Here is a 24,771-nt window from a genome sequence, read left to right as displayed (position 1 = left end):
GGATGGAGGCTGAGTGTGTCTTCTGGGCTCTGGGTTTGAGGCTTGTCAGAGCGCAAGGATTGGAGCAAAAGAGAGCTGTTGTCTTCAATTCTTGGAACACAGGGCCAGAACAGCTTGAAGTTTACTTGGAGCAATGTCTACTTGCGGGGTCTTCAGCGCGGTAAGGCGCACGCAGGCTCTGGGCCTTCTCGCGGAGCAAAACTTAAAAGATAAAGAAAGGGTTAAAAGTCCGGAGGCAGGGTGTGGCGTTCGTCAGCTGCCGGGTCGAAGAGGATGCAGGAACGCGAAGGATGAAAAAGAGGAAGAAGCAAGAGTGTAAGAGAGAGATCTTGGGGTGTCGTCTCTTATTTAAAGGGTCTCTTCTCCCGAGGGCAGTTTCCAAGCAAAACAGCCCGAAGTTGACCACTCCTTTGTCCAGAACTTTCTTATCAAATAAACTATTTCTTCCTAAACTTAAAGTAGTTAATCTCATCTATATAAACCCCCCCCTATTCGATACCTCTGGACTCTCAGCTGCGTGTAGACTCCAAACAGCTGGGTTATGATACACAGAATGAGATTAAATAAACAGTTCATGAAAGTAATATTTAATTCAGCAATAAGCATATCATGGTGAACACACATTTATATGTGAATGTATGTGTGTGGATATGTGTGTGCATATATATATGTGTGTGTGTTTACACACTATTAAACCAAATAAAAGGGCCACATTGATGAATCAACATTTTCTCTGTCCTTTTAACTGTGTTAGCTCTGTTTCACCCCTCCCTTCTCCTCTCTGTGTGATGAAGAGGGGGAAGAGCTGAGCAGCAGAGACCTTTACACATTCCTGTGTGTCTTTTCAGGAGTTTGGGGTGTAAGTTCTCTCTTGCTCTGTCACAGTCCTTTAATGAAGCATTTGGTAAATAATCATACACATATTATTCTAAATGCAAATATATAAAACAAACCCACAATCAACTCAGTTCATTGGAGTGTGTCCCAAAATTGACACCCTGTCTCTGTGGAATGTTGAAACAAATGGGGGAGACCCCCCCTCTGATTCCATTAGTGTCCATTTTGATCCAGAGCAGAACCAGCGGTCTAGCTCTCTTCCTGCTGGGGTCAAATGACCAGGTCAGGCCTGGATCAGGCCCATTCTGATGCCACACTACAATGGGGCTATTAGAATCAAAGATAGCCATTGCTCTCTCACTCTGATCAATATCTGAGCTATGAGGCTGAGTGGAAGGCATGCATACAGCAGTGTGTTTGGCCACGGACAAGCCAATGTGTCTGCTCCCAGCGGTGCATCTATAACAAAAAGAACTGAGGACACTGCGCGTTTTCGTGCAGCAGCAGTGTCTTAACACACCTCAACAGCAGTGTTTTATATATACCGACCCCCGGCGTATTGAACAGCTCTCCAGAGGAAATCCTCTGTACGTGTCTTATATAAATAGACTCCTGGCATATTGAACAGCGAAGTAGATCTGCTCTCCAGAAGAAATCCTCTGTACGGTGAATGGAGGCTCAGCCCCAAAGTACTTCAACTGATGTGGGAGTGATTCGACCAAGCATCCATAGATCTCTTTGCGACGCACAAAAACGTGCAGGGTCCTCTGTTCGTTTTGAGGGTGTTGAGGTGGTGTAGCTCCTGGATCATCAGGTGCCTTTGGAACATATTAAAAGCAGAGCAAAAAGTCCACAAAAAGTATCCTGGCGAAGTTGCCCTGGGGAATCCAAGTGTTGGAGGAGGAGGTGCAGCAGGCAGGCTACAGCATCCTCTGTGCCCCTCTTGGTCTTGTAGGTGAATTGGAGGGGATCCAGATGCGGTTACCCCACAGTTGATCTGAAATAATAAATTCAGATCAACTGCAAAGAATCCTGGGTTGTTTATTGCTGAGAGATTGAATTTAGGTTAGCACCCGTTAGGGTCTTCACCTTTTGGAATGCCTGCTTGGTGTTCATGTTAGAAAATTCCTGTTTCAATCTGTCCTTGAATTACAGTTTAGCTTTAAACACTTCATTTTTAAATTTTCAATCAATCAATCAAATTTTATTTGTATGGCGTCAAATCATAACCAGAGTTATCTCAAGACACTTTACAGAAAGAGCAGGTCTAGACCGACTCTTTGTTAAGTTATTTAAAGAGAGGCCCAACATGAATCCACCATGAGTAGCACTTAGCAATTCGGCACATTGGCAAGGAAAAACTTCCTTTTAACAGGCAGAAACCTCGAGCAGAAGCAGACTCATGTTGAACAGCCATCTGCCTCGACTGGATGGGCCGAAAATGGGATAGAAGGAGATGCAGGATAGAGACAGGCAAAGAGAGCAACAACAACATATGTTCTTGTTACAACAACAACATATGTCCTTGTTACATGCACAACAACAGACACATACTTATGGTTACAATGCCAATAATAGTGGTAGACTAGGGTGAAGATTGGCTAAATAAATAAATTAGCAAGAGAAGCAGAGTAATGATAAAGGCTGAGGTAATCGTAATTGTAACAGTTGAAGTCAACAGGTCTACTATTAGCATTAGCAGCAACAATAATGATACTATGGGGAAGGCTGATGTTAGTAGTTGTTGCAGTCGAGCAGGTCCACAGCAGCAGATGGTCTGCAGCAACGATCCCCAGGAACCTACAAGACAAGGGAGCACAAGAACTCCCTGGAAGATATGTGGTTAGTAATGTTAATGGGACCAGAAGATACAGAGTTAATGAGCTGCATTAATATGACAGAAGGAGAGAGAGAGAGAGAGACAGAGAAACAGAGAAAGAGAGAAAGAGAGAGAGAAAGAAGCTTGGTGTGTCAGATCCCCCGGCAGTCTAAAGCTATAGCAGCATAACTATGGGCTAGTCCAAGCCTGAGCCAGCCCTAACTATAAGCTTTATCAAAGAGGAAAGTTTTAAGTCTACTCTTAAACAATTTTCTGTTTGTCATTCTGATGCTAGCCCAGTCCTTAAGCCTGAAGGCTCTGTTCTTTTCCTTCAGGCTCTGTTTTATTTGGAGAGTGATCCAGGGTTTGGAGTTGGGATATATTTTTATTTTCTTGACTGCGATGGTTGTGCTTATGCAGAATTTGATATAATCTGAGATGACAGAAACCCTGTCATTCAGATCCCCATCAAAGATGCCCCAGTCAGTGCAAGCCAGGGAGCCTTGGAGTTGATTGATGCAGTCCTCCAACCATTGTGGGGAGCTGTGGTATTGTGACTTGTGACGTTTTAGTTCTTGATGTAGAGCGGATGTAAACAGGTGAAGTTGTAGTCTGCAAGTCCAAGTGGTGGATATGAACGGGCACGGAATGCATCAGTAATGTTACAGTATCATAAGTCCTGGCTTGATGACCGACTCATCAAGCCAGGTCTCAGTCAGAGCGATGATGCAGATGTCCCTGAAGGCCCTTTCCAGTTGGCATCTGGCATATAATAAATCAATTTTATGTGAATGAGTGAATGAACATTCGACAGGATGATGGAGAGGAGAGGAGGTTTAAATGGATGCCTCCTTATTCAGCTATGAATACCTCCACGTCTCCCTCTTTTTCTTGGTCAAAGTTCTGATGGTATAACCATAGCAGGCCTGGTGTTGCTTGGCAGCGAGGCCCAGAGTTGCATGTATCAGGCTGAAGCACGAGGCTATCATAAAACTGTGAGATGTAAAACATTATGTATCTGCCGATCATAGTTTACAGAAAACTTGCATAGAATACAAAACAATACATGAGAACACTTCAAGTCAAACAGAGTTCAGTCTGTGTCGCAGCTGAGCATGCTCCATCTTCCCCAAAAAAAACAAAAAAACAAAATAGCACATACCTGTGGAAGCAACTGATGCACACCTTCACTCCAACCTGAATGTCCACAGCTCAGAACCTAACCCAAACATGAATGAACTTGCAGCCAAGTAAAGATGCCAAGCATCTGGCTCTGGCAAATGGGCATGAGAGCAGAGAGCACCTCATTATATTTTGTCTTTTTGCACCTTTTGCTGTAATCATAGAGTAGACTGCTTATGGTTGAATATTTGCATATTTTCACGAGAGTGGTCACATTAAAATATTCCAAATTCCAAAAATATAGTTTTCTAGCTGTTTTTGATGCCTGTGTTAAAACTTTTTTGGAAATGACTCAGTGAAAAACTGCTGATAGAGAGGGAGACTTAATAAAATTAATGATGACTTTTATTTTAAATTTGATCTCTCATTTTTTTGACACCTTTGGTTTGTTCTGAATTCTATTAGATGTCTTTGGAGCAGTTAAGTTTTTATTTCTGTATGAATAATTTGTCATAATACCTTTGATAAAAACATTGTTTTTTTTATGTTTGTTGTCCAAAAAATGTTGACCCCGATCAGCCCTCTTCTTAGACCCAGTTTTTAAAGGTGCTATATGTAACTTTCAGAAAATCCTCATTCGTAGTGGCACGGTCAGCCGTTGAGGGAACTGCAGTCAATCTTCTTGTACGTGCTTGCGCAGACACTCGCACGCATAAACGAGCATCTGGGGTTTTTGGCGAAGACACACGAAACTGAGCATGCTCAATCTCGGAACTCACTGGCTATGTTTACTTTTCACTGACTAGACATGTTCATTGACCAGTGTCATGTTGACCGGCATCATGTTGTCTAAAATCAACACTGTTTGTCATAATACCCAAGTTAAGATCATGTTAGGTGGCAAAGTTATTTGTCAAGCTAGACTGACAACACTGACAAACACACTCGGATAGTATTTTGGTTTGTCATAACGTTAGCGAGCATGCTAAGGTTGGCCAACTAGCTCTAACATGACCACACTGCATGGATCTGGCATTGTGCTTCGTAAGTAAATGGCAAATTACTCTGTTAAAAGCCAGATCAGCCCCGGGAGTCTGTGTGAGTTAGCTGATGTTATCTACTCGACTGTGTTTTGCTACGTTGCCTAACTGGCAAATCGTCTGTGATAGCAGACAAGCTAACAGTAGCTTGTTGCCAGCTTACAGCTGGCTGGCTAACCTTAGCCTAGGCAGGTAATGCATTGATATTGGCTAATAGAAAACAATCGGTAGTTCTACACATTTGATTGTTCTGCTACATACTTTAGAAAACCAACACCGTTTGTCATGTTAGCTGCCAAAGTTATTTATCAACCTAGACAACTGACATACACACTCAGATAGTATTTTTGTAGTCATAACATTAGCGAACATGCTAAGGTTAGCCAACTAGCTATAACATAAATATACTGCATGACTCCGGCATTGTGCTTCGTAACCAATGGCAAATTACGCTGGCAAACCAGCAAAGTCATCACAAGCATTAGCAAACATTAGCCAGGCAGGGCAGGGTGGCTGGAGAGAGCTGGGACAAAGCACTTTTGATGTGAGAGAAAAAACCCGCACCTGGTGAGGGAATGCTGCACACAGGTTTTGTTTCTATGACAACATTTTTTTTGTTTTTGTGGGTTTTGATCCCCAGAAGCAATCGAAGGTCTCCATGATTCGCATGCCCTGCCGATGTTGACTCTACTTTTCCCCCTGATGTCGGTCATATTCTTGTTTGGTCAGAAGGGCTTCACTAGATAAAAATTTTTATTTTTTAAATTCTTGTGTGTAGTTTGTATTGTTGTTGTTGTGGGTGCCGGTCGTTTGTTAGCATTATCCATTTCAAAGCTTGCGTTGTCTCATATTGCACACTGTTGACTGTAGTGGCGTAGAATGAGCTCTCGGCAGAGGTACTCACGGACGCGCAGATAGTCATATCCTCTTGTTTCCTGGAAAAAACGTCCCTAGTGCTTTACATAAAAATCAGTCGACAGGCTGTTAGGGGCAATGGAGGAAGTTGGGGAAGGTCTCTATTTATTAGTTCCTCTACTATCCCTTCATGCATTGGCAATAAAAAAATGATATTTTATTGATTAATATATGTAAAATCTTACATATAGCCCCTTTTTGGCCCATAGATTGTATAAATAATGGACGTAGTCTCAGTGATGTCACCCATTGGTTTCTGAAGAAGCGCTTTGAAGCCCAAATTGCACCGCTGCTGGAGGTCGCCATATTGAAAATGCCAGAGCCGGCTTATCCAGAGACGGGCAAAGAGGGGGAGCGCGACCGAGCTAAAGCCTATGGCTGAGGACTATGGGCGGGCCGCATGAATAAGCCAGCTACGGCTATGAAGCTAGGCTATATGCTCCTCAGCGTAGCTAGCGGTTATAAGCCATAGATTGTATAAATAATGAATGAGCTAGTTTGACTTTGCCAGGAGGAGATTCTCTTGGTGACTGACTGCAGGTGTTTAGTTATTAGACTAAAGAAGTAGGGGACTCGCTGCTCGCTCACCTGGTGAGAGAGTGGCGAGCCGACACGTAACGGAAACTTAAAATAACCACTCTGCTCAACAATGCAGTCTGCTGTAATCTCTCCAGGGAAAAGCCAATACTCCTGACTCCTATTTACTAGCCGGCGATTAAATAAATGTTTGATCAACACTGCACAGGCTAACAAGCAGCTAAAGCGAGCACAGCATACCTGCTACTAAGTGCTAGAAATATTTCAGTACAATAACATCAACATTTAACTTACCGAAAAGCTGGAGCTCAGACTTCTTGCACAGCCATAAAGTTCCATTAATCCCATAGAGACAGATTATTTGTCCAAACTTTGAATGAAAAAATCCCCAAAAGTCTCCAACAACACAAACAGGTGAAGTTAAGCTCAGTGTCTGTGTTGACGTCTAGCAGACAGCCAGCAGGATCCACCTGTCAATCAAGTGATCCGGCCCCCATGATTTAAGGCTTAATATAATTAAAACGGGTGTGTTATAAAAAATCTCACCCCCCCCCACAGTTATCTTAAACAATAAAATTAGCTATTATAACAAAACCATTTTTTTGGTCCAGGCTGTAAACATGTTTATTTCTGCTTTAAAAATTGGCATTTTCCCACCTGCTGTAATGTTATTTCTTGTTTTCTGGAGCCAGCCTCAAGTGGCCACTCGAGGAACTGCAGTTTTTTGCACGTCCCCATTTGCTTAATTTTTCAACACCGGAGGTTGCTGCTTGGTTTGGCCCCTTTATGATTGAGTTTGACACCCCTGGCTTATGGTGTCGACCCATGTTGTGTCGAGGTGTTAGGGGCTTTGGAGCATGCAATTTGGGAGTGGGCCACATCTCCCATAGTGTGATACCGAGCGAGGTTTGAAAAAGAGCTTAAGGTTACCAGGGTAACCCCGGTTCTCTGATAATCAAGTGAGGTATCTCACAACACTGCCCTACTTGCATAAGGGCCCAATCAGACAGGACGCGTTTTAGCAGCTGGGGGCGGCTTTTTTGTCATTGTTTTCAATGAGAGGGACGCTTTTTGCGCGCTGCTTTTGCTTTGCGGAGCGCCTCGCTTTTTTCCGCTCAGTGTGCCTCGTTACCCTGGTAACCTTAAGTTTTGTAATATGCACCACAAAAGCACAATTAAGACTAAAATTGTATGAATTCAAAATGAATAAAAACATGACAATGTCTTCCAATAATGGATTAATCACTTGTTTTATAAAATGTCAGAATTGTGAAAAATGTCCATCACAATTTGGAACAATGTGATGTCATTACATTTTTTCACAGACAACATCCTCACAATTTGGAACCTGGACCTCAAGAATGTTACTGAACTATGACTATCAATACAGTTGTAGATCATTTTCTCTGCCAATATATACCATTCACCATGGTATATATTTCTATCAGGCAAATTAAACGTTTCCATTTTTATTACTTTCAAAACACATTATAATATAATAACATTAAACATATTATAGGACATTCCCCCTTTTATGTCATTTGGTGCCACTGAGGGGGGTTAGGGTTTGGAATGTATTTTACCTGAAAGGATGCAAAACCTACAAACTATAAGTTTGAACATAAAGTTAGAACAACAATTTCGGGCCTGGCATATAAGAGCATCAGTGATTTACCATGACACAAGTTGGGAGAAAGGGGATGCTGCAGGTGTTAAACTGCAGCAGTCAACTGACAGTGGCCTGTCTGGTTTCTAACAGACGATAACTGACCTAGGAGAACTGTGGTTGGGGCCATTTTTTTGTAATTTGATGATCTAAATGCTGTTCATTGGGCCTAAGCCGAGCACTCTTAATGAGCACAGAACTCTTTCAAAGGCAATGTAAAGACATTGAACAAAATTAGCCCGAATCCTCAAAGGTCAGTAAACTATAGTAAGGCCTCCAAAATAAAACTATAATGAAGGATGGCATCTTCATCATCATCCTCATTCTCATCACCAAGGAGATCCAGGTTTACCTCATCATCACCTCCGCCACCGTCCTGAGTCAAGGAGCTGACTGAACGCATTGGGGTCCTCCACTCTGTCTCCCCAGTCAGTGGTAGCCATAGCCTTCTCTCTGGGCTTCCCAGCGGTTTCTGAGAGGCAAGGATCGGATTTTGAGGCTGCCAACACTCTTGGGCGGAGCTCCAGAATCCTAACCAGCATGCCAGCAGTGCTCACAGGACTCCCAAGTCTGTGAGTGTAGACTGGGCACGCTTAACCCCCATGCATGTGATGCAAACCCCACATGACTGGGCAAGGGCGGGACTCGAGGTCCTTAGCCTTGCCGTCACTTACATTCCCCCTAGAGGATGTGGTGGAAGCCATAGCCAATAACTAGCTTAACAATAATCCTGATGGTTAGAAGTTGAAAAAATAACACAAAGCTCACAAGCTTCATTAAATAAAATAATCAATTTTATAGGTTGAATGTTTCTTTAAAACTAATTATTTGCCTTAATTAAACTATAAAGGTGACCAAACATTTACTGTGAACCTTTAGTCAAAGATATAAAAGAAAGACGAAGCAAATCATTACATTAAGGAAGCTAGGACCAGAGTGTGTTTGGAATATTTCCTCCTCTTTTTTCTCATAACAAAAAAAAAAAAATAGAAATCTTAAAGATTGTTTCAAAATATTGATAAATAACATCATGGCAATCAATCAAAATTATATTTACTGTTTGATGGTCCATTACTACACAAACGAACCACAAAAAGGTCTTTGTACCAGGCTGTATAAGAATAGGTTAACACCGCACTTCTAATTAGTGATGAGGCAGGCCAAGTCCCCCTCTGTCAGACTGCCACAGCCTACACTCAATAATTAGGCCACTGTGGTAATCCTGCCGCCTCCAGGCTTCCCTTAGGAAGCAGAAAGGGGTCCAATGTACAGGAAACTATTACACTTATACTGGGGCGCCTGTAGCTCAGTGGTAGAGTTGGTTGTCTCCCAATCGGAAAGTTGGCAGATGACTCTGACTGCTAGAGTCTACATGTCTAAGTGTTCTTGGACAAGACACTGAAACCGAAATGGCTCCTGAAGGCAATTACACCTGATTGGATATTGGCACACATGGCACACATGAGTGTGTGAAAGAGTGAATGTGGTGAATATAAAAGCGCTTTGAGTGATCAGAAGACTATACTCTGACTATACTAAGTGCAGTCCATTTATACCTTAATAGACTCCCACAGCTCACATTGGTCTGTGAATAACAGGCAGAACAGAGAACACTAACAACATGACAGGCAGCCCCTCCTGAAAGTACCATTTTTATTATATAGAAATACTTTTAAAAAACATAAAGTAGCACCATTACTTAAGTTTCTCTTTTTATCATGTATAACTTTAAATGTCAGAAAAATAAAACTTTTGTTTCAGCAAATATAATTGTAGAATTTCACCATGAGGTTTAAGGCCCTTTATCATAAAATAAAATATACTTTGTACTTAAACTTTGCTCAATAAAGTCAATTTACGCTCAAGTAATATTACCTATATATACATAAACAAGTGGTAAACAAATGTATTAAAATAGAAATACTAAAACTATAGTGGTGCAACAGAAGCCTGTAATCCCCACCAGAATCTAATTCATACAAATTTTACAAAGCCTGAATGTTTTCTTCTTCTTCAACTTACTAAGTTTTTCACATTTCAATGTTTATAATAATATAGAATAAAAAATGTGCTGGATGAAGCAGATTTAAAATATATTTTTGCTGAACCTATAAAAACTCCATCCCAACAGAATACTGTCAAATACAATACACATTTTGTGGAATTGAATTTCCCCCACAGTTGTGTGATATTGAAATCATAAAGTAATCATTGCCATGAGACCATACTAAAAAATAAGCAATATTTCAACCCAGCTACAAAAAGTTCACTGAACTTAAATTATATATGTAAACATCTTTGAAAATATAATCTTTCAAGTTAAAGAAAAATAAAATATTTCAATCTGTATCAATGTGATTTAAAACTGTCAACTTCTGGAAACTGATCATAAATATGTTGTGTCTCTCGCTAATGTGATTTCTGACCTCAAACTGCAGTATCTTTGTAAATTGCCCTCCTGTACTGTTAGCTAGAAGCCCTCCATGCTTCCCATTTACTACATTAAATTACTAATAATGGAAGGCTCAGTCTACAGATTGACCCAAGTACCTCAGTCTTAAGCCCACTTTGTCTACTTCATAAATATAGGGTATAATTTACTAGAACTAGTGGTTACTATGGTGTTATATTTTAAACATGCACTTAGACGTTGAAAATATTTACCCAGGCTACAGCATATTATAAACAACTACTACAAATCCTGAAAAGGGTGTCTGTCGTGGATACTGCAGCCGCTTACTTACATATTAACCCTATGTACACTTTCCAAACTGATGATTGGTTGAGCGTATTAAAGCAGTATGGGGATTCTGTTGTTGCTATTGCAACCAGTCTCACTGATGAGACAGTTAAAGTGGTGCACTTCTTATGAAAATATACGTATGGCTTGAGTGACATCAGTGTGGCAGACAGGACATTTGGGATTGCTCCTCTCACAAATACGAATGGCACATTCCATACAGAAGAGGTTATGCCCACAAGGAACCAGGGCTGCGATGACCTCACTCTCAAAGCACACAGAACAGTCTCGGCTGCCTTTTCGGCTGGTGTTGGATGAGGAGGAGGAGGATGATGATGATGATGAGGGAGAGGAGTCACATGCAACCCCATAGAGGTGAGAGCCTGACAGGGAGGCAATAGGTCTGGAGTAACCAGCACTGAGCAGACCTCCACCTGGGTCACTGCGCACCCTTCGGGCCAGTGGGTGATCAGTGGGGCCTCCAGTGTGGGTGTAAAGGGGAGGCGACAATCTTGGCTTTAGGGTACAACCATTAACACTTCTCTGACACACATTTTTCCCATTGGCATTTTTGGGAGTGTTGGTGGGGAACATGGCTGAGTTGGAGGAGGAGGAGCTGCCTCCAGTTGAGGAGGGGGTCATAAGACTATCATACTTGGACCACAGGAGGCCCGGCAGGGTTTGTGTGGGGTCAAACACTGGCGAGGAGTCAAAATTCAGATCAGTGCAATCAGGTGAAATCACTTCACCTCTGTAAACAAGCACGTTGCTGTTTGTGTTGACATTGATGTTGTTGTTATTGTAGTTGCTGTTTGAGGTGGTGTAGCTGAGTGCAGGGCTGGGAGGGCTGTAGTCGGCCATGCGAGAGCTGTTGTTACCAAAGTAGGAGTCAGTAGAGGCACTGCCCAGGGAGGAGAAGGAGTCGTTGCGGTAGTTAGAAAAGGGTTTATGCACAGAGGTGGGGGTCATCCCAGCGCTGGGCTTGGACCACAGGTAGGCATGCCCGTGTAAATCAAAACCAACATCTGTCCCATTTGCATCAAAGTCATTTTCATCTTGGAGCTCAATAAGGCCTCCTGTCCTCATGGCAATGTGAGCTTCAATCTCTTCACGAGCTCTGTCAACATTCTCTGGCATCCCTGTCACCTCGAACACCGGCTCTTTGTCTCGACTGGGTGTCACAATGTAGGTGTGGGTCTGCTGCTGGATACGCTTGATGGTGGCACCCTTTGGGCCTACAACCAGTCCTACCACACGGTAGGGGACACGCACCTGGATGGTGTGCTGTCCGGGCAGGTTTGGTGGTCCAGGGATTGGGGTGCTGCTACCATTCATACTGGTGTTTTTGTTCCTAGAGGCTCTGATCAGAGAGAAGTGCTCAGCAGCAGAGATGATCTCCCTCCTGGCCATGGCCACTTCCTCCCTCCTGCCTGTCACCACAAAAACAGGCTCCTCACCTCGAACTGGGGTCTTGATGTACGTATTGGTCTTAGCTCGCAGGGCTTTGATCTTGCAACCTGATGCATGGGAGCAAAAGGCAAAAGTAAGGGCAGGTTTCAAAATAACATAGCTTGAAATTAGTATTGTGATAAATCATTATTTTTCGTATATGCAAAGCAGCTTCTGTGAGTTTATTATTGTCTCTCAAAAGGCCAGTGCCCTCAGAAATCCAGTGAATCCTTCTTTTTGAAGAACAAATTCAAAACACATCACGCGTCACCACCCTAAAAAAACATCAGCATGGACATAACTTACAAAAGAAAACTCACTTCTGGGTCTGTGATGATCATTGTTCATTAACTACAATTTATACATCCCAACAGCTGCTGTTAGACTCTTAAATATGATTATTATGAATCTGCGCATAAAGTTGCATTCCAACACCCTCAGCCCATGTAAAATGGGGCTCGAAGGAAACAGCAGGAGAAGAATGATATAATTAGCAGAACAAAAGACAACTGAATGTGACTGGCAAATATAACCAAGGAGGTTAAAAGCACAGTCAAAACAAACTATATAAATATTAGTATCAAATGGATGTAGGTTAAATAATGATCTTTTATGAGGCTTGCTGCCTAAAATAATCCAAGGCCAGGTTTAATCCACATTATTTAATTGCTCGCTCATAACCTAATATAACCTGACAAAGGGGGATGTGTGGGTGGGGTGGGGGGGTCTGATATAAATAGATTTACTTTACAAATGTTCTACTGTCAATTTGAAGTATAGGGTGCGAGTCAGTGATTCCTTACATTTTCTTAGTTTTTTCCTGGGAATAACGGCAGCAGCAGCAGTATTGCAGGGAGGGGGAAATACTCTGTATATGTAACTAAGCATCAGTACCACCATACAGCCCTCCAGCTGGTAGCTGTGTTAGCAAAGTATGTGCAGCCATGGACCCATGGTGCCTGTTGTAAGATCGTGACCGATGTCATAAATTAATCCTGTATCGGTCATCATCATATTCATTAGCAATATGCACCGTTTATTAGACACACATCTGGGTGACTGAGACCCAGTGTTCCCCCTGAACTCGACCATGTAAATTGACCAAATATGTTTTATAAACCTACCCCGTTTAACGATCTTTCATCAAAAGGTTTAAGTGTCTTTTAATGTATATTAGATGCAAGGAGTTCCCTAAGCCCCAGTGTGTAGTTCTATTGCTCCATAAGTCAATTTATTTCTTTTTAGAAATTAAATGCGTCTTTAGCCTACTTGCCTTCAAATGTATATGGAACGTGAAAAAATGTTGTATCTTATCACAGGGTGTTTGTGGTTCCCATTAATTCGGCATTGGCCGAAACACACTAATAGACACTTAATTTACATAAATTTCAACTTGTTTGATTGTTTTACATGCTGTGACCTAGCACCCACGGGTTTTTATAGAAAAGGAAAAATGTGTGACTGATTGGCGACGGTAAGTTTAAATAGTATGAAAATTAGTAGGCCTACTGACAGTTCTCTTTTAGAGATTTTGAATTCACGTTCGGAGTCTCTAATTAGACATTATTAAAACATATTGATCCTAAATATTAAGACAAGATATGAAAAAGCAATCGGATCCCTGTTTAAGACAAGAGACATGATTTAACGTAAATACGCAGGATAGCTTATATGAATGTGTGATGTCCTCCCACACGTGATAATAGCTCGGGACGTGCTCATACCTCAAGTGTTTGGGTGCATGGTCGTCCCTGTACTGCTAGTCTGCATTGCATGAATACGAGTTAAACTGTCAATAAATACTGAAACACACACCCTGTCTGCCCACAATCTCAGCCACATGCTCGGAGCTGGGAACCGGGACGCATTCGGTCATGTTGACGCTCTTTTTCCGGGGCTCCTGGTTGTCGAAAAGAGGGTTCTCCTCGTTATCCAAGCCGAGCAGGGACAGCTGATCTAGAGCGATCTGCAGGGCTCTCTGGTCGTCCAGGGCATCTCCTTGGTCGCTGTTGTCCGTGAAGAGAGAGCTGGGCATCTTTGCAGCGTTACGGTATCGAATAAAAGGCTGAGAATAGGCTAATTAATCAGATGACAAAGAAAGTACAGGAAGAGAAATGGGAGAGGCACTGGACACGGTTTTCAAAGACAACTGGTCGGTGCAAACAAACCAGTGCGGCAGAGAGGGGTAAGAAAAACAGTGACAGGAGCAACAAAAAAACATCCACCCCCTCTGTGTCCCAACAGGAAATGGATGTCCCGATCCGAGCCGACCCGGGCTATTTTGTTGCACGGGAAGACTGCAAATAAAAATCCTGTATATTCCAGAGCCGGCGGTGAAATCGTGATAATTTTCTTTCTAGACAAAACGCCCCTCCCCGCCTGACTTCCCTCAGGTCTTCTGTTGCTTCTGTCTGAGTCCTTGCAGAGCCAGACAGAGATGTGCTGATGACGTCACTGCCTGGGCTGGGACGATGCAGTGCAGCGAGGTCATTTGCATATCGATGAGCTGATTGGCTGCACCAGAGTTGATTGGGCGAGGTTTCAAGCCATGCCCGTTTTTGTCTACCGCTTTATCTCTCACTCAGTGTTTTTTTCCTGTTTACTTTTCATATAAAATCAATCCACTTCTATTAGATGTTTTATTGGCATTCAAAATACAGTTTGCTAAGTACTACCACATAAATATCCACTCTATAAATCAACTGATATATTTATTACGTTAAATTGCTTGCTTTTCCTGCTATTATCTCTTCTGTCTAGTCTGTATGGTGTTTTTCACTCTGGAACAGAGCATGTTCAAAAATATCGAGCATATTTTCAAAGAGTTAAAGATACATCCTCTCCCTTTACAACGCATTAATACACATTAATATCATCTTTAAAAAATAAAGATGTTTTCTTCTTCTTGTTGTTGTTTTTTTATACTGGGTAGCCTACTTCAAGTTGTAGCTTCAACATTTAAAAGCTATTCAGCCATTGAGAAACATCAGCTTGCAGAACCAAACCACACCAGAGTATAAAGCCCTTTTCAGACAATAATTATGGTCCTTAATGTCTGTTACATGTTTCTTTGTCTGTTATTGTTCTCTACACTGAGGATAATTACCCCTTTGACCTCTAAGTCTCCTGAATTTGTGGTTATTTTCTGGTGCTGTAGATTAACTGTTAACTAGCCTATTTCTTCTCAAGTTAGCTGCAAACTGCTGGCGGGTTGCAAACATATAATGTCCTGAAAATGTGTTCAATGTGTGCCCGTTGTCGCTATATAGCATTAAATCTACCCTTAAATCCAGATAAATTGGACTTACTTGTATACGGTCGCCGTGGGAATGGTCCGTTCCTTGTTCTCTGAAGAAAGAAATTGTGGGAACAAATCCATGCCCACAGATTACGAATCCATGCCCACAAATTACAAATCATTGCCCACAGATTGCAAATCAGCGGGCACAGATTATTATCCGATTATACGGGGTCCGTACACCATCTGTTGGTTAAAACGTGACCTGAAATACAGGGATAGGGTCAAGAAGGAAAGGTGAAGCTAAAAAACCTTGCACATTTTTTTCAGAATCTAGAATAGGCAACTTGAGGTGGTGTGCACCTCAAGAGACTACTAACATTTGCTGTTTCATTACGTCATCAATGACTTTATGCATTGGCAGCGCTTGATGTAAATGCATTTGTTTCGGCTGTTTGCACCGCCCTCCAAAACTTTTATTTAGTTCAAAAATAATAATAATAAACAACATTTGTTTTTGCTTATTTGTGAGGCTAGCCATTCCTTTTTGGATGAATCTTTGGATCTAGTATCCAGGTTTTAATCATAATTCCATGCCCTCATAAAGTACCTTCCTTTGCAGTTAGTGCAGACCTATAAAAAGCGATATTTCCCCAGAAGTAAAACTTTTGATCACTGTATTTGCCGGGTAGAGACCAATGGAAAATGACACCAAATTTTAAGTTTAAGTTTAAGAACCTGAAATAGTTGGGGCCAGTGAGAAAACTTTCAAGACTGGAGTCCACAAGCCATCTTGTTGCTCCACCGCTGGGCTGCACCTGACCCTGATAAGACAACATTCCAAATACCACACCAGTACAAGTGCAGAAACATCTAGATCTGTCATCTGCACTCAATCCTCACCTTGTTTTCTGGTAGAGGAATAAAAAAAGAAAAACCTCTTGGATCTGAGTGTTTGTTGATTTCCTTTTCTTCCTACATTTTGTTTGAAAGCACAGTTGTATTGTAGAATTCTCACTATGTTTTAAGGGTCTGATAAAGTAGTGCTAGTGAACTTAATTAAAATACATTTGTTTGCATTGCACTGGTGCACAGTGTGACCCACTGCGCTTTTTTCCTACACAGTGGCTAATTACAGCATCATCACTGATTTTTGTTGTTTGGTATTAGGCCTGAGCCAGCTGCTTAGACACGATTACCAGCATGCCTTTTAATGAGAGGAAGAAGAGCTTAACCTGCTCTAACCTGGAGAGCAAAGGAGACAAGGCTTAGTGATCTCTTTGCCAGCCACTGTACTGTAGCTGCAGGGCTGCAGTCACTGGGTCACAGTAAACAGCAGGTCACAGGATATGGAGTAGCCTGTCTGCACACTGCTCTGTCACACTCTGACCCCATATAACCTACACAACATGCACACTCCATATGCTTCTTTCAGAATGTAAAGGTTATGCACAATGTTGTTAACACACCATGTTTGGTTGTTTAAGCTACATTATTTAAAAAAAACGATTATTACGATTATTTTAGTTTACAAAAGATGCCAAAATGATTGCCTCTTGAATGCGTAAACCCAGTATGACAGCCACACCCATTTAACTCATTATTATCATCATTTAAAATATTAACTATCCAATCAAAGAATTAAGACAAGATTAAAAATCTGTCAATCTGCAAGTGGTGTATGAGAGAGAAAATGGCAGATAACCACAAAGGTTTTGTTGGCATCATCAACGTGCTTATAAATTCAAAAAAGAGCCAATGACAGAATATTATCTGTCTATCCTTTTGACTGACATTCTTAATTTCAATAAGCTTTTATTTAATTTATTTAGTTAAGATGACAACTGTTCTTATCACAACATTGGCACCAAGTAGTAGCTGACAGTGAGTTATAAGCTACTATGAGTAATTGATTTGACAGCGTATACAATGTGACACTAGTCAACCTTTGAATTTCTCACAACTACTGTGTGATGTAACTGCAAGAGTGTGATAAAAAAGGAGAGACTGTCTGAAGATGTATGCTGGACATACAAATGAAACTGAGCTCATCTAGAAATCAGGCAGTATGCTGGAGGAACGCATGATGGCAGATTTTTTATAAATTTTTTCTGCGTCTGTTCAGAAAGTACAGTCGTAAGTCACAAAAAACAGGTCATACAAATGAGTTAGTGTGAAGCATACTTGTCCCTTAAGTGTCTCTTCATTTTTTGAAGCGATCTCTTTAGATTGAAGATAACAACAGCAAAAGAAATGTAATTGTCTCGCAAGCCTCTTCTAATGAAAAGCTGAAGCTGCTAAGTAAATGCTGGAACCTCCATTATATCGGAGTGCACAGAGTGTACTGAAGATATGGTTATGGGAGCAGCTGGCACGTAGCACACACACACACACACACACAGCCGCACAAATATTGTGATTTTTAGTTGGTGTGAAAGACATGTTTTTTGTGGTGCAGCAAAAGATAACCTATTGGTTTCTGGTCGGTTAGCAAGAGAAAACATCCGAATTTGTGTGTGAGATAGAGAAACAGGGACTGCATGTGTATGTGTGGGTGTGTGTAAGCTACACAGTTGAACCCAATCTAGACTCAAGGTTTGTCAAAGGAAAAAAGGACAACTTTGGTTTTCACACAAAAACTTTTTTTTCCTTACTTGTTTGAAAAGCAGAATTTTTGTTACAAGAAAGTTAATCAATTTACATTCAAGGTTTTCACTCCACCAACCCCCCACCTGATGGAATAATGTATTCAGCCCTTCAGTGAGATAGACGGAAGGTTTTAAAGATATGTGCTTCTTAAACTGTACTGTGAATGAAAATCTTAGCTTTTTGATGAAATCAGTTATTTCATCCAATTGTGATGTGATAGGTATACTTCATTTTTAATAAAATAAACTGCACAGCACATTCACCAGGCAGAGTAGCATGTTCAGTGGCAGACTGCTGTCAGTCCTGCTCCACAGACAGGCTCAAGAACTCTTTTGTCCCCCTGCAGGACTGTAGAACTCCTCTTGGTGATGGCAGGGGAAATCAAACAACAAACAAGCTGACAAGTGAATTTACCCCAGGACTTAAAGGATTAATACACTTTAACGCTCACTTATTATGGTTATAGATCTTCAAGCACATTTGCACTGCACTGTTTGCACTAACTCTGCTCACCATGTTTAAATTTGCACTGCCTCCATAGAGCCACTGCTCAATGTTGCAGGGAGCTGGGGCCGATGTGTTATGTCATATGTCTTGTAAGCTACTGGATGCCTAAATGATTAATAATTATATTTTTTATTATTAACCAAATAGCTCCTATCCAATCTCAACTTATTTGAACTAAATTCAAACTATTGGTATTGGTACTGGCCTTAAAAACCCAGCTTTGTCCTTATACTATAACCTCAGCCATTAAATATAAACATTAGATTATGGTTTCTGGCTTTCTCTGGGTGGGGCTGCCTGCACAAATGCATGCAAAGATGAGAGGATGGTAGGATGGATGGATATAGGGAATGGATCACCCGGAGCAAGCTGGCAGTGATGGTACAGACACAGAAACAGAGCATAGGTTCTGAGTGATGTTTCCATGGCAGAAATTAAATCCTAATGGACTGGAAAATGGCACCTGGGCGAGATCTGGCAGAGCTCAAAGGCTGTGGTAACACACTGAGAATAGCAGCTGCTTCCACGAGTTTGTGATGGAGATAACATACATTCAGCTGTAGTGCCTCTTTGGCAACACCTTCAATCACAATGGAAAGATTACTGCTGATCATGTTTTCACTATTTGCAATGCATGGAAGCATAGAATGCTAGGTACTAAACAATAATAATAATAAAAATAATAATAATAATTAATAGTTAAAGTATATAGAGGTTTTGACCATATTAGATGGTATTGTCCATGATTTGAAAGATTTTGGTCATCAACTAACATTTTTGATGGGTTGAAATTTTGATCTAATTAAAATTCATGGAGTCATCAGTGTTCACAAAAGAAACGTGCAACACTACAGGGCAATCTGTATTATTTTCTGATCTTCCAACCTCATTCTGCTTAAATGACTTGAGAAAAAGTCAGGAGATCACAAAAGTCATCATGATTCGCAATCGTAAGAACAGGAATGTCTGTTACAAAATTTGTGCCAATTAATAATGTAGATGTGGAGATTAGAAAAAGCAAGTTTACGAAAATAGTAAAGCAGAACATCCAGCTGTAACTTGTCGGGTAGTGAGTGAGTGTTTAAGCGCGAGAGAGCGCGACAAAGACGCTGCATTACGAGCAAAGGGAAAGGTGCAGGGAAGTTGACAATCTTGGACCAATCCCAATCTCCACCCTAAAGCCTAAGCATTGAACACTCATGGACTTTAATGACGTCAGGCGTGCAGTGCGCGAGTGCGTGAGGGTTGAGAACTGCATAAAAATGAGAAATGGGACACACTATCATGGCATTGCCTGGAAACAAAATGCGCCATTGAATAATTAGAAAAAAAAGCTGATGTACAGCATGTGTGTCTAGCATTTAAGTGTTTACATATTTTAGCAAACTATCAAGACTAAGAAAGGTTTTATTTTTAATCATTTGCAAATATTTAACTGAAAACCAAACATCTCTAAAACGTGCTATAAATAACCACAAACGTGATTACCTACATGTTGTCATGTACAGATAATATACATATACTTCAATATACAAACATTGTTGGCAAAGTTAGCTATGAACTCTGGGTAAGTCCCACAGGAAAGAATGCAGATATGTGGACTCACTGAAAGTGCGCGATTTAGCTTTGAAAAGTCAGCATCAGAGCCCTCACGCACTTGGTGATTTGACAGTGGGACAGGACTGATGGGATTCACTGAATCTCCAATATTGGAATGTGTTCATTTATGAACTTTAAACTGACTTTTCAAAATGGCAGCTGAACATTAAACTCAAACTCCCAGCAGCCTCTAGGTTTTCACACCTTCACATGAAAACCCCTGAAACGTGAAAACCGGAAGACCACCATTGTCTTGTCTCAGTCTCAGAAGGTCAGTCTCAAAACCCTCAGAGGCTCAGAGTCTTGGGGGCTTAGAGTCTCAAAAGCTCAGGGGTTCTTTTGTTCTGAAGCTCAGAAGCTCTGAAGCTCTCCACTGCCCTCCAAGAAGGTTGATGCTGCCGCAGCAAATCAACAGCTTTCATGGCTTGCTAACAGAGCAAGGCCTCAGCAGCGATGTGAGATCCTGCTGAAAAGATTATCTGTTTACTCAGCACGAACTAGTAACTGTAGTTTAGCAGCAGCTGAAAGAGTCTGCCCGCTTTTCAAGTAAGGACAACGGAGCAAGGAAGGACCCTCCAACTGGACACCAACACAACTGCAACTTTCTTCACCAGAACTATTCCTCCCTCAGCCCAGTTGAGCAACAGGATCGTCGGCCTAACAAGCTGCAACACAGCACAGCAATGCCTTTCCGTCCATGGTCTGGTAACGTATCAGCTATAGGCTTCAGCTTGGTCGCGCTCTGCCTCTTTGTCTGCCTCTGGATTAGCCGGCTCTGGCATTTCCAGTATGGCGACCCCCAGCGCCAGCGCAATGCGGGCTTCAAATCGCTTCTTCAGAAACCAGTGGGTCATGTCACTGAGACTATGTCCATTTATACAATCTATGGTTGAGAAGTAACAAACAACTTGCTGTTAGCGACAAGTTGTACTCTTCGTTATCACGAGCTAATTTGTACAACCCTTTTATTTCACAAAAGAGAATGTCTTCTAAGTCCAGAGTCTCCTTTCGTCATTTTTTAAAGTAGTTGGACTAAGCTACAAGTATTGGACCACCAAATGTCAGACTGATTTACACAGTAACAAAGATTCTTAGGGGAAATGTATTGGAGTAAAAGTTGGCCTACACATTTTATTAAGGAAATGTAGTGGAGTTAAAGTACAAGTTGACAGAAATATAAAAACTGTCAGTTTGGAAGGTTTTCAGAAATACATGGACTTGTGTGTTATATTTTATATTCTGCATGGAATGGCACCTCCTTCACTTTATAAACCCCCCCCGAAATTAATATCTGGAAAGTGAGGGCAGTTGCCAAAAGCAACTGTATTTTCGCATTCAAATACAGCAAAATCAGACAATCTGCCTTTTCTGTGGCACAGCAAGCTTTTGGAATACTGCCTGTTGACATATTGAACTGCAAAACATGTTTCAACTTTTTTCTTTTCATATCAACCTGCGCTGGTTTAGCTGAGCAGTTAAGGCATACGCCCTGTGTAAAGAAGCTTAGTCCTCAACACTGTGGCCCCGGGTTTGACTCACACAATTGGCCCTTTTCTGCATATCATCCCCATTCTCTTCTCCCACATTTCCAACTCTATTTACTGTTTCAACCTATTGGTAATTGTTAAAGATATCATTTCAAAGTTCTTAGTTTAATTCTATTTCTCAGCACCTAATGATGATAAAAAGGAATTTCGGGCGCGCATACGGCAACATAACCAGAAGCCCAAGGTTACGGTTCTAACTCTCGATTTTCCTCGCTGACGGTCGCTTATGGAATTAGATTTGTGTCAAAATAATCAAACAAAGCTTTTTAAATATCAAACAAAAATACGAATTTGAAAGAGAAAAAAACTCACCCAAGCAAAAAAAAAGTAATCTCAAAATTGAACCTTATCACTTGCAAACAAATTATCTGTGTAATTGTGTAAAGTATTGGTCTTTTACTCTTTTCATAACATATCATTTTGTTCACAGTTCCCTTTGTTTCTTTCTCACTGCTGGCTTTATGGTTGCGCTCCCAGCTGTCTCGTTTGCGCTCCCTGACTTTTTGTTTGGAGTTCTGGCACAAACCTCTCGGGTGGGCGGGTTCTTTAAGGGGTGCATCCCCATTGGCTAATGAGTTTTTGAGTGACAGCTCCATAGCTGGAGAGCTCACTCAGTGCCCCGGAAGTTGTTCAGCAGCGCACCAAGTTCTGGCCCAACGGAGACACGTAAACGAACCAACGAGAGAGTCCTACATGATCATTAACGTGTAAGTATTGATCATATATGTTGTCTGTGTCTTACTAGACGTTTTGTTGTTTTGTTCTGTTGTGGTTAGTAAGTTTTTATTGAATTAACGTTAGCTAACGTTAGCTATTGCTATCAATAATGATTGCTAGCTAGCTAACTTTTTAACTTCCTAGACTTATTCTATGGTTTTATGACCTAATCGGACCCTGCAATTGCCTTCACTGGAATACTTTTACGATTTGCCAGCACTACCGTCTGAGTGAGCCTTAACCAGCATTAGCTCACCTGTCCTGTCCCGGCCTGAGCCTCACCTGGCGTTTGTCTGGAGGTCGGCACTGCCTGGGTCCTCGTCCACATTGTGGGCCGGTAGGACATACATCTGCTACGTATGTGTCTGGCTCTTTCTACTGCCTGTACACCTGCCAGTGACGGGCTTGCTTCTATACTCGGCTGCTGACCTGCTCCGGCTGCGCTGTCACCTGCCTGGACCTGCGCCAGCGGCACTCCACCTCCACCTGGACATCACCTTCCAGCCCCACCGGAGATACATCCACCGTGGGTCCCGCCGGAATTTCCACCATAACAGCTCAACAGCAATAAAGTCCTTCTGGTCCAGCTCTCCACGCTCTCCACGCTCCATTAGCCGGGTTGTTGACCACAGTGTGTTAGCCCGCCTAGCTCGGTCGCCTAGCACCACCACCAGCTGTGACAACACCACACTCAATTTCGCTCTGCTCAACATCCACTCACTGACAAGCAAGGGTCATCTCATCCAGGACCTCCTCACCGACCGTAAGCTAGACTTTCTTGGTTTAACCAAGACGTGGCAACAGCCCAACGTCTTTTCCCAGCTGAATGAATCCTGCTGGGCGATTTCAATATCCACATTGACAATATTAATCTACCTCTCACCAAAGACTTCATGTCCTGTTTAGAGAGTTTTGGATTTTGGCACCACACTACTGTTCCCACACACTCCAAAGGATACATTCTGGACTTAATCTGCTGCTCTGGTGTCACCCCCCTTGATCTTACAGCTGATGAACTCCCCATAACAGACCACTTTCTCCTCTCATTTACAGCGAAACTACCACGTCTCATTTCATTCTGGAATATAAAGAACATTAACCCCACCACTCTCACTTCAAGTATCCACTCCTCCTGCCTCCCTGACATTCCCAATCTATCCACCTCTGACAATCTGGTTTCTCATTACAACGCTGGACTTCATAATATTCTCAACTCTCTTGCTCCGCTTAAAACCAGATCTGTTTCCTTTTCCGTCTCCGCCCCTTGGTTCACCCCTGATCTTCGTCTCATGAAAGCCGAAAGTCAGCGACTCGAACGACTACACGGTAAAACTGGTCTCACAATTCACAAAGAAATGTACAATAACCACATATTACGTTACAAGGACTCCATTGCCAGCACCAAAACCCACTACTACTCCAGTATAATCACCGCAAATGATGGAAACTCCAAGTCACTGTTCTCCCTGCTTAACAATATCACCCAACCCAAGGATTCTCTCCCCCCCCACCTTCTGCAACTCCCTTATGTCCTTTTCCAATTAAAAAATCAAGAATATCCACCAGCACCTTCGTTCAAACCCTTACCTCAGCATCTCAGCTGACTTTCACCCATCCACACACCCATTCACCTCCTTCCAGCTCCCCACTCTCTCAGAAATCTCAGAACTCATCCAGAAATCCAAGCCATCCACCTGTCAACTGGACCCCCTCCCTACACAACTTGTTAAAACCTGCCTCCCCTCTCTGGTCCCCCTCATTTCTGCCATCATCCACTCCTCTCTCACCATTGGAACTGTCCCTACATCCTCCAAAACTGCTGCCATTACCCCAATTCTGAAAAAACCTGGCGCTGACCCCTCAAACTTCAACAACTTCCGTCCAATCTCCAATCTACCCTTCATCTCCAAAATCCTTGAAAAAACAGTTGCCTCCCAACTCCATTCTCACATATCCCACAATAACCTGTATGAACAGTTCCAGTGGGGTTTCCGCCCACTCCATAGTACTGAAACAGCACTCATCAAAATCACCAATGACCTCCTTATGGCAGCTGATTCTTGACTCCTCACCATCCTCATCCTCCTTGATCTTAGTGCAGCCTTCGATACCATCTGTCACACCACCCTCCTCAACAGGCTTCAATCGGCATCACCCACACTCCATTAGACTGGTTCACATCTTACCGCTCTGGCTGCACTCAGTTCATTCAACTCAAGTCCTTTAAATCCACTCTTTCCTCCGTCACTACAGGTGAGCACCAGGGCTCTGTCCTGGGGCCCCTCCTCTTCATCATCTACCTCCTTCCCCTCGGCAATATCTTCCACAAATTTAACATTCAGTTCCACTGTTATGCAGATGACACCCAGCTCTACCTCACCACTTCACC

The 24,771-nt window shown here is 42.1% G+C and overlaps 1 protein-coding gene across 1 annotated transcript; it reads right to left on the bottom strand.

Annotated features, from left to right (window-relative positions):
• Positions 1 to 10,268: 10,268 nt before the first annotated feature.
• Positions 10,269 to 14,315, bottom strand: mex3b (mex-3 RNA binding family member B). Its single transcript, XM_069662250.1, has 2 exons — positions 13,941 to 14,315; positions 10,269 to 12,193 (listed from the first exon to the last, which is right to left on the bottom strand). The coding sequence occupies exons 1-2, from the start codon at positions 14,158 to 14,160 to the stop codon at positions 10,803 to 10,805; spliced, it is 1,611 nt and encodes a 536-aa protein (XP_069518351.1). The 5' UTR covers positions 14,161 to 14,315; the 3' UTR covers positions 10,269 to 10,802.
• Positions 14,316 to 24,771: the final 10,456 nt, after the last annotated feature.

The sequence above is a fragment of the Semicossyphus pulcher genome, unplaced genomic scaffold (assembly GCF_022749685.1).
Source record: "Semicossyphus pulcher isolate SPU_LCO1_2020_fin unplaced genomic scaffold, fSemPul1.0.p SCAF_1, whole genome shotgun sequence".
In the NCBI taxonomy this organism is placed as follows: Eukaryota; Metazoa; Chordata; class Actinopteri; order Labriformes; family Labridae; genus Semicossyphus; species Semicossyphus pulcher.
This window is presented reverse-complemented; position numbering and strand designations above follow the sequence as displayed.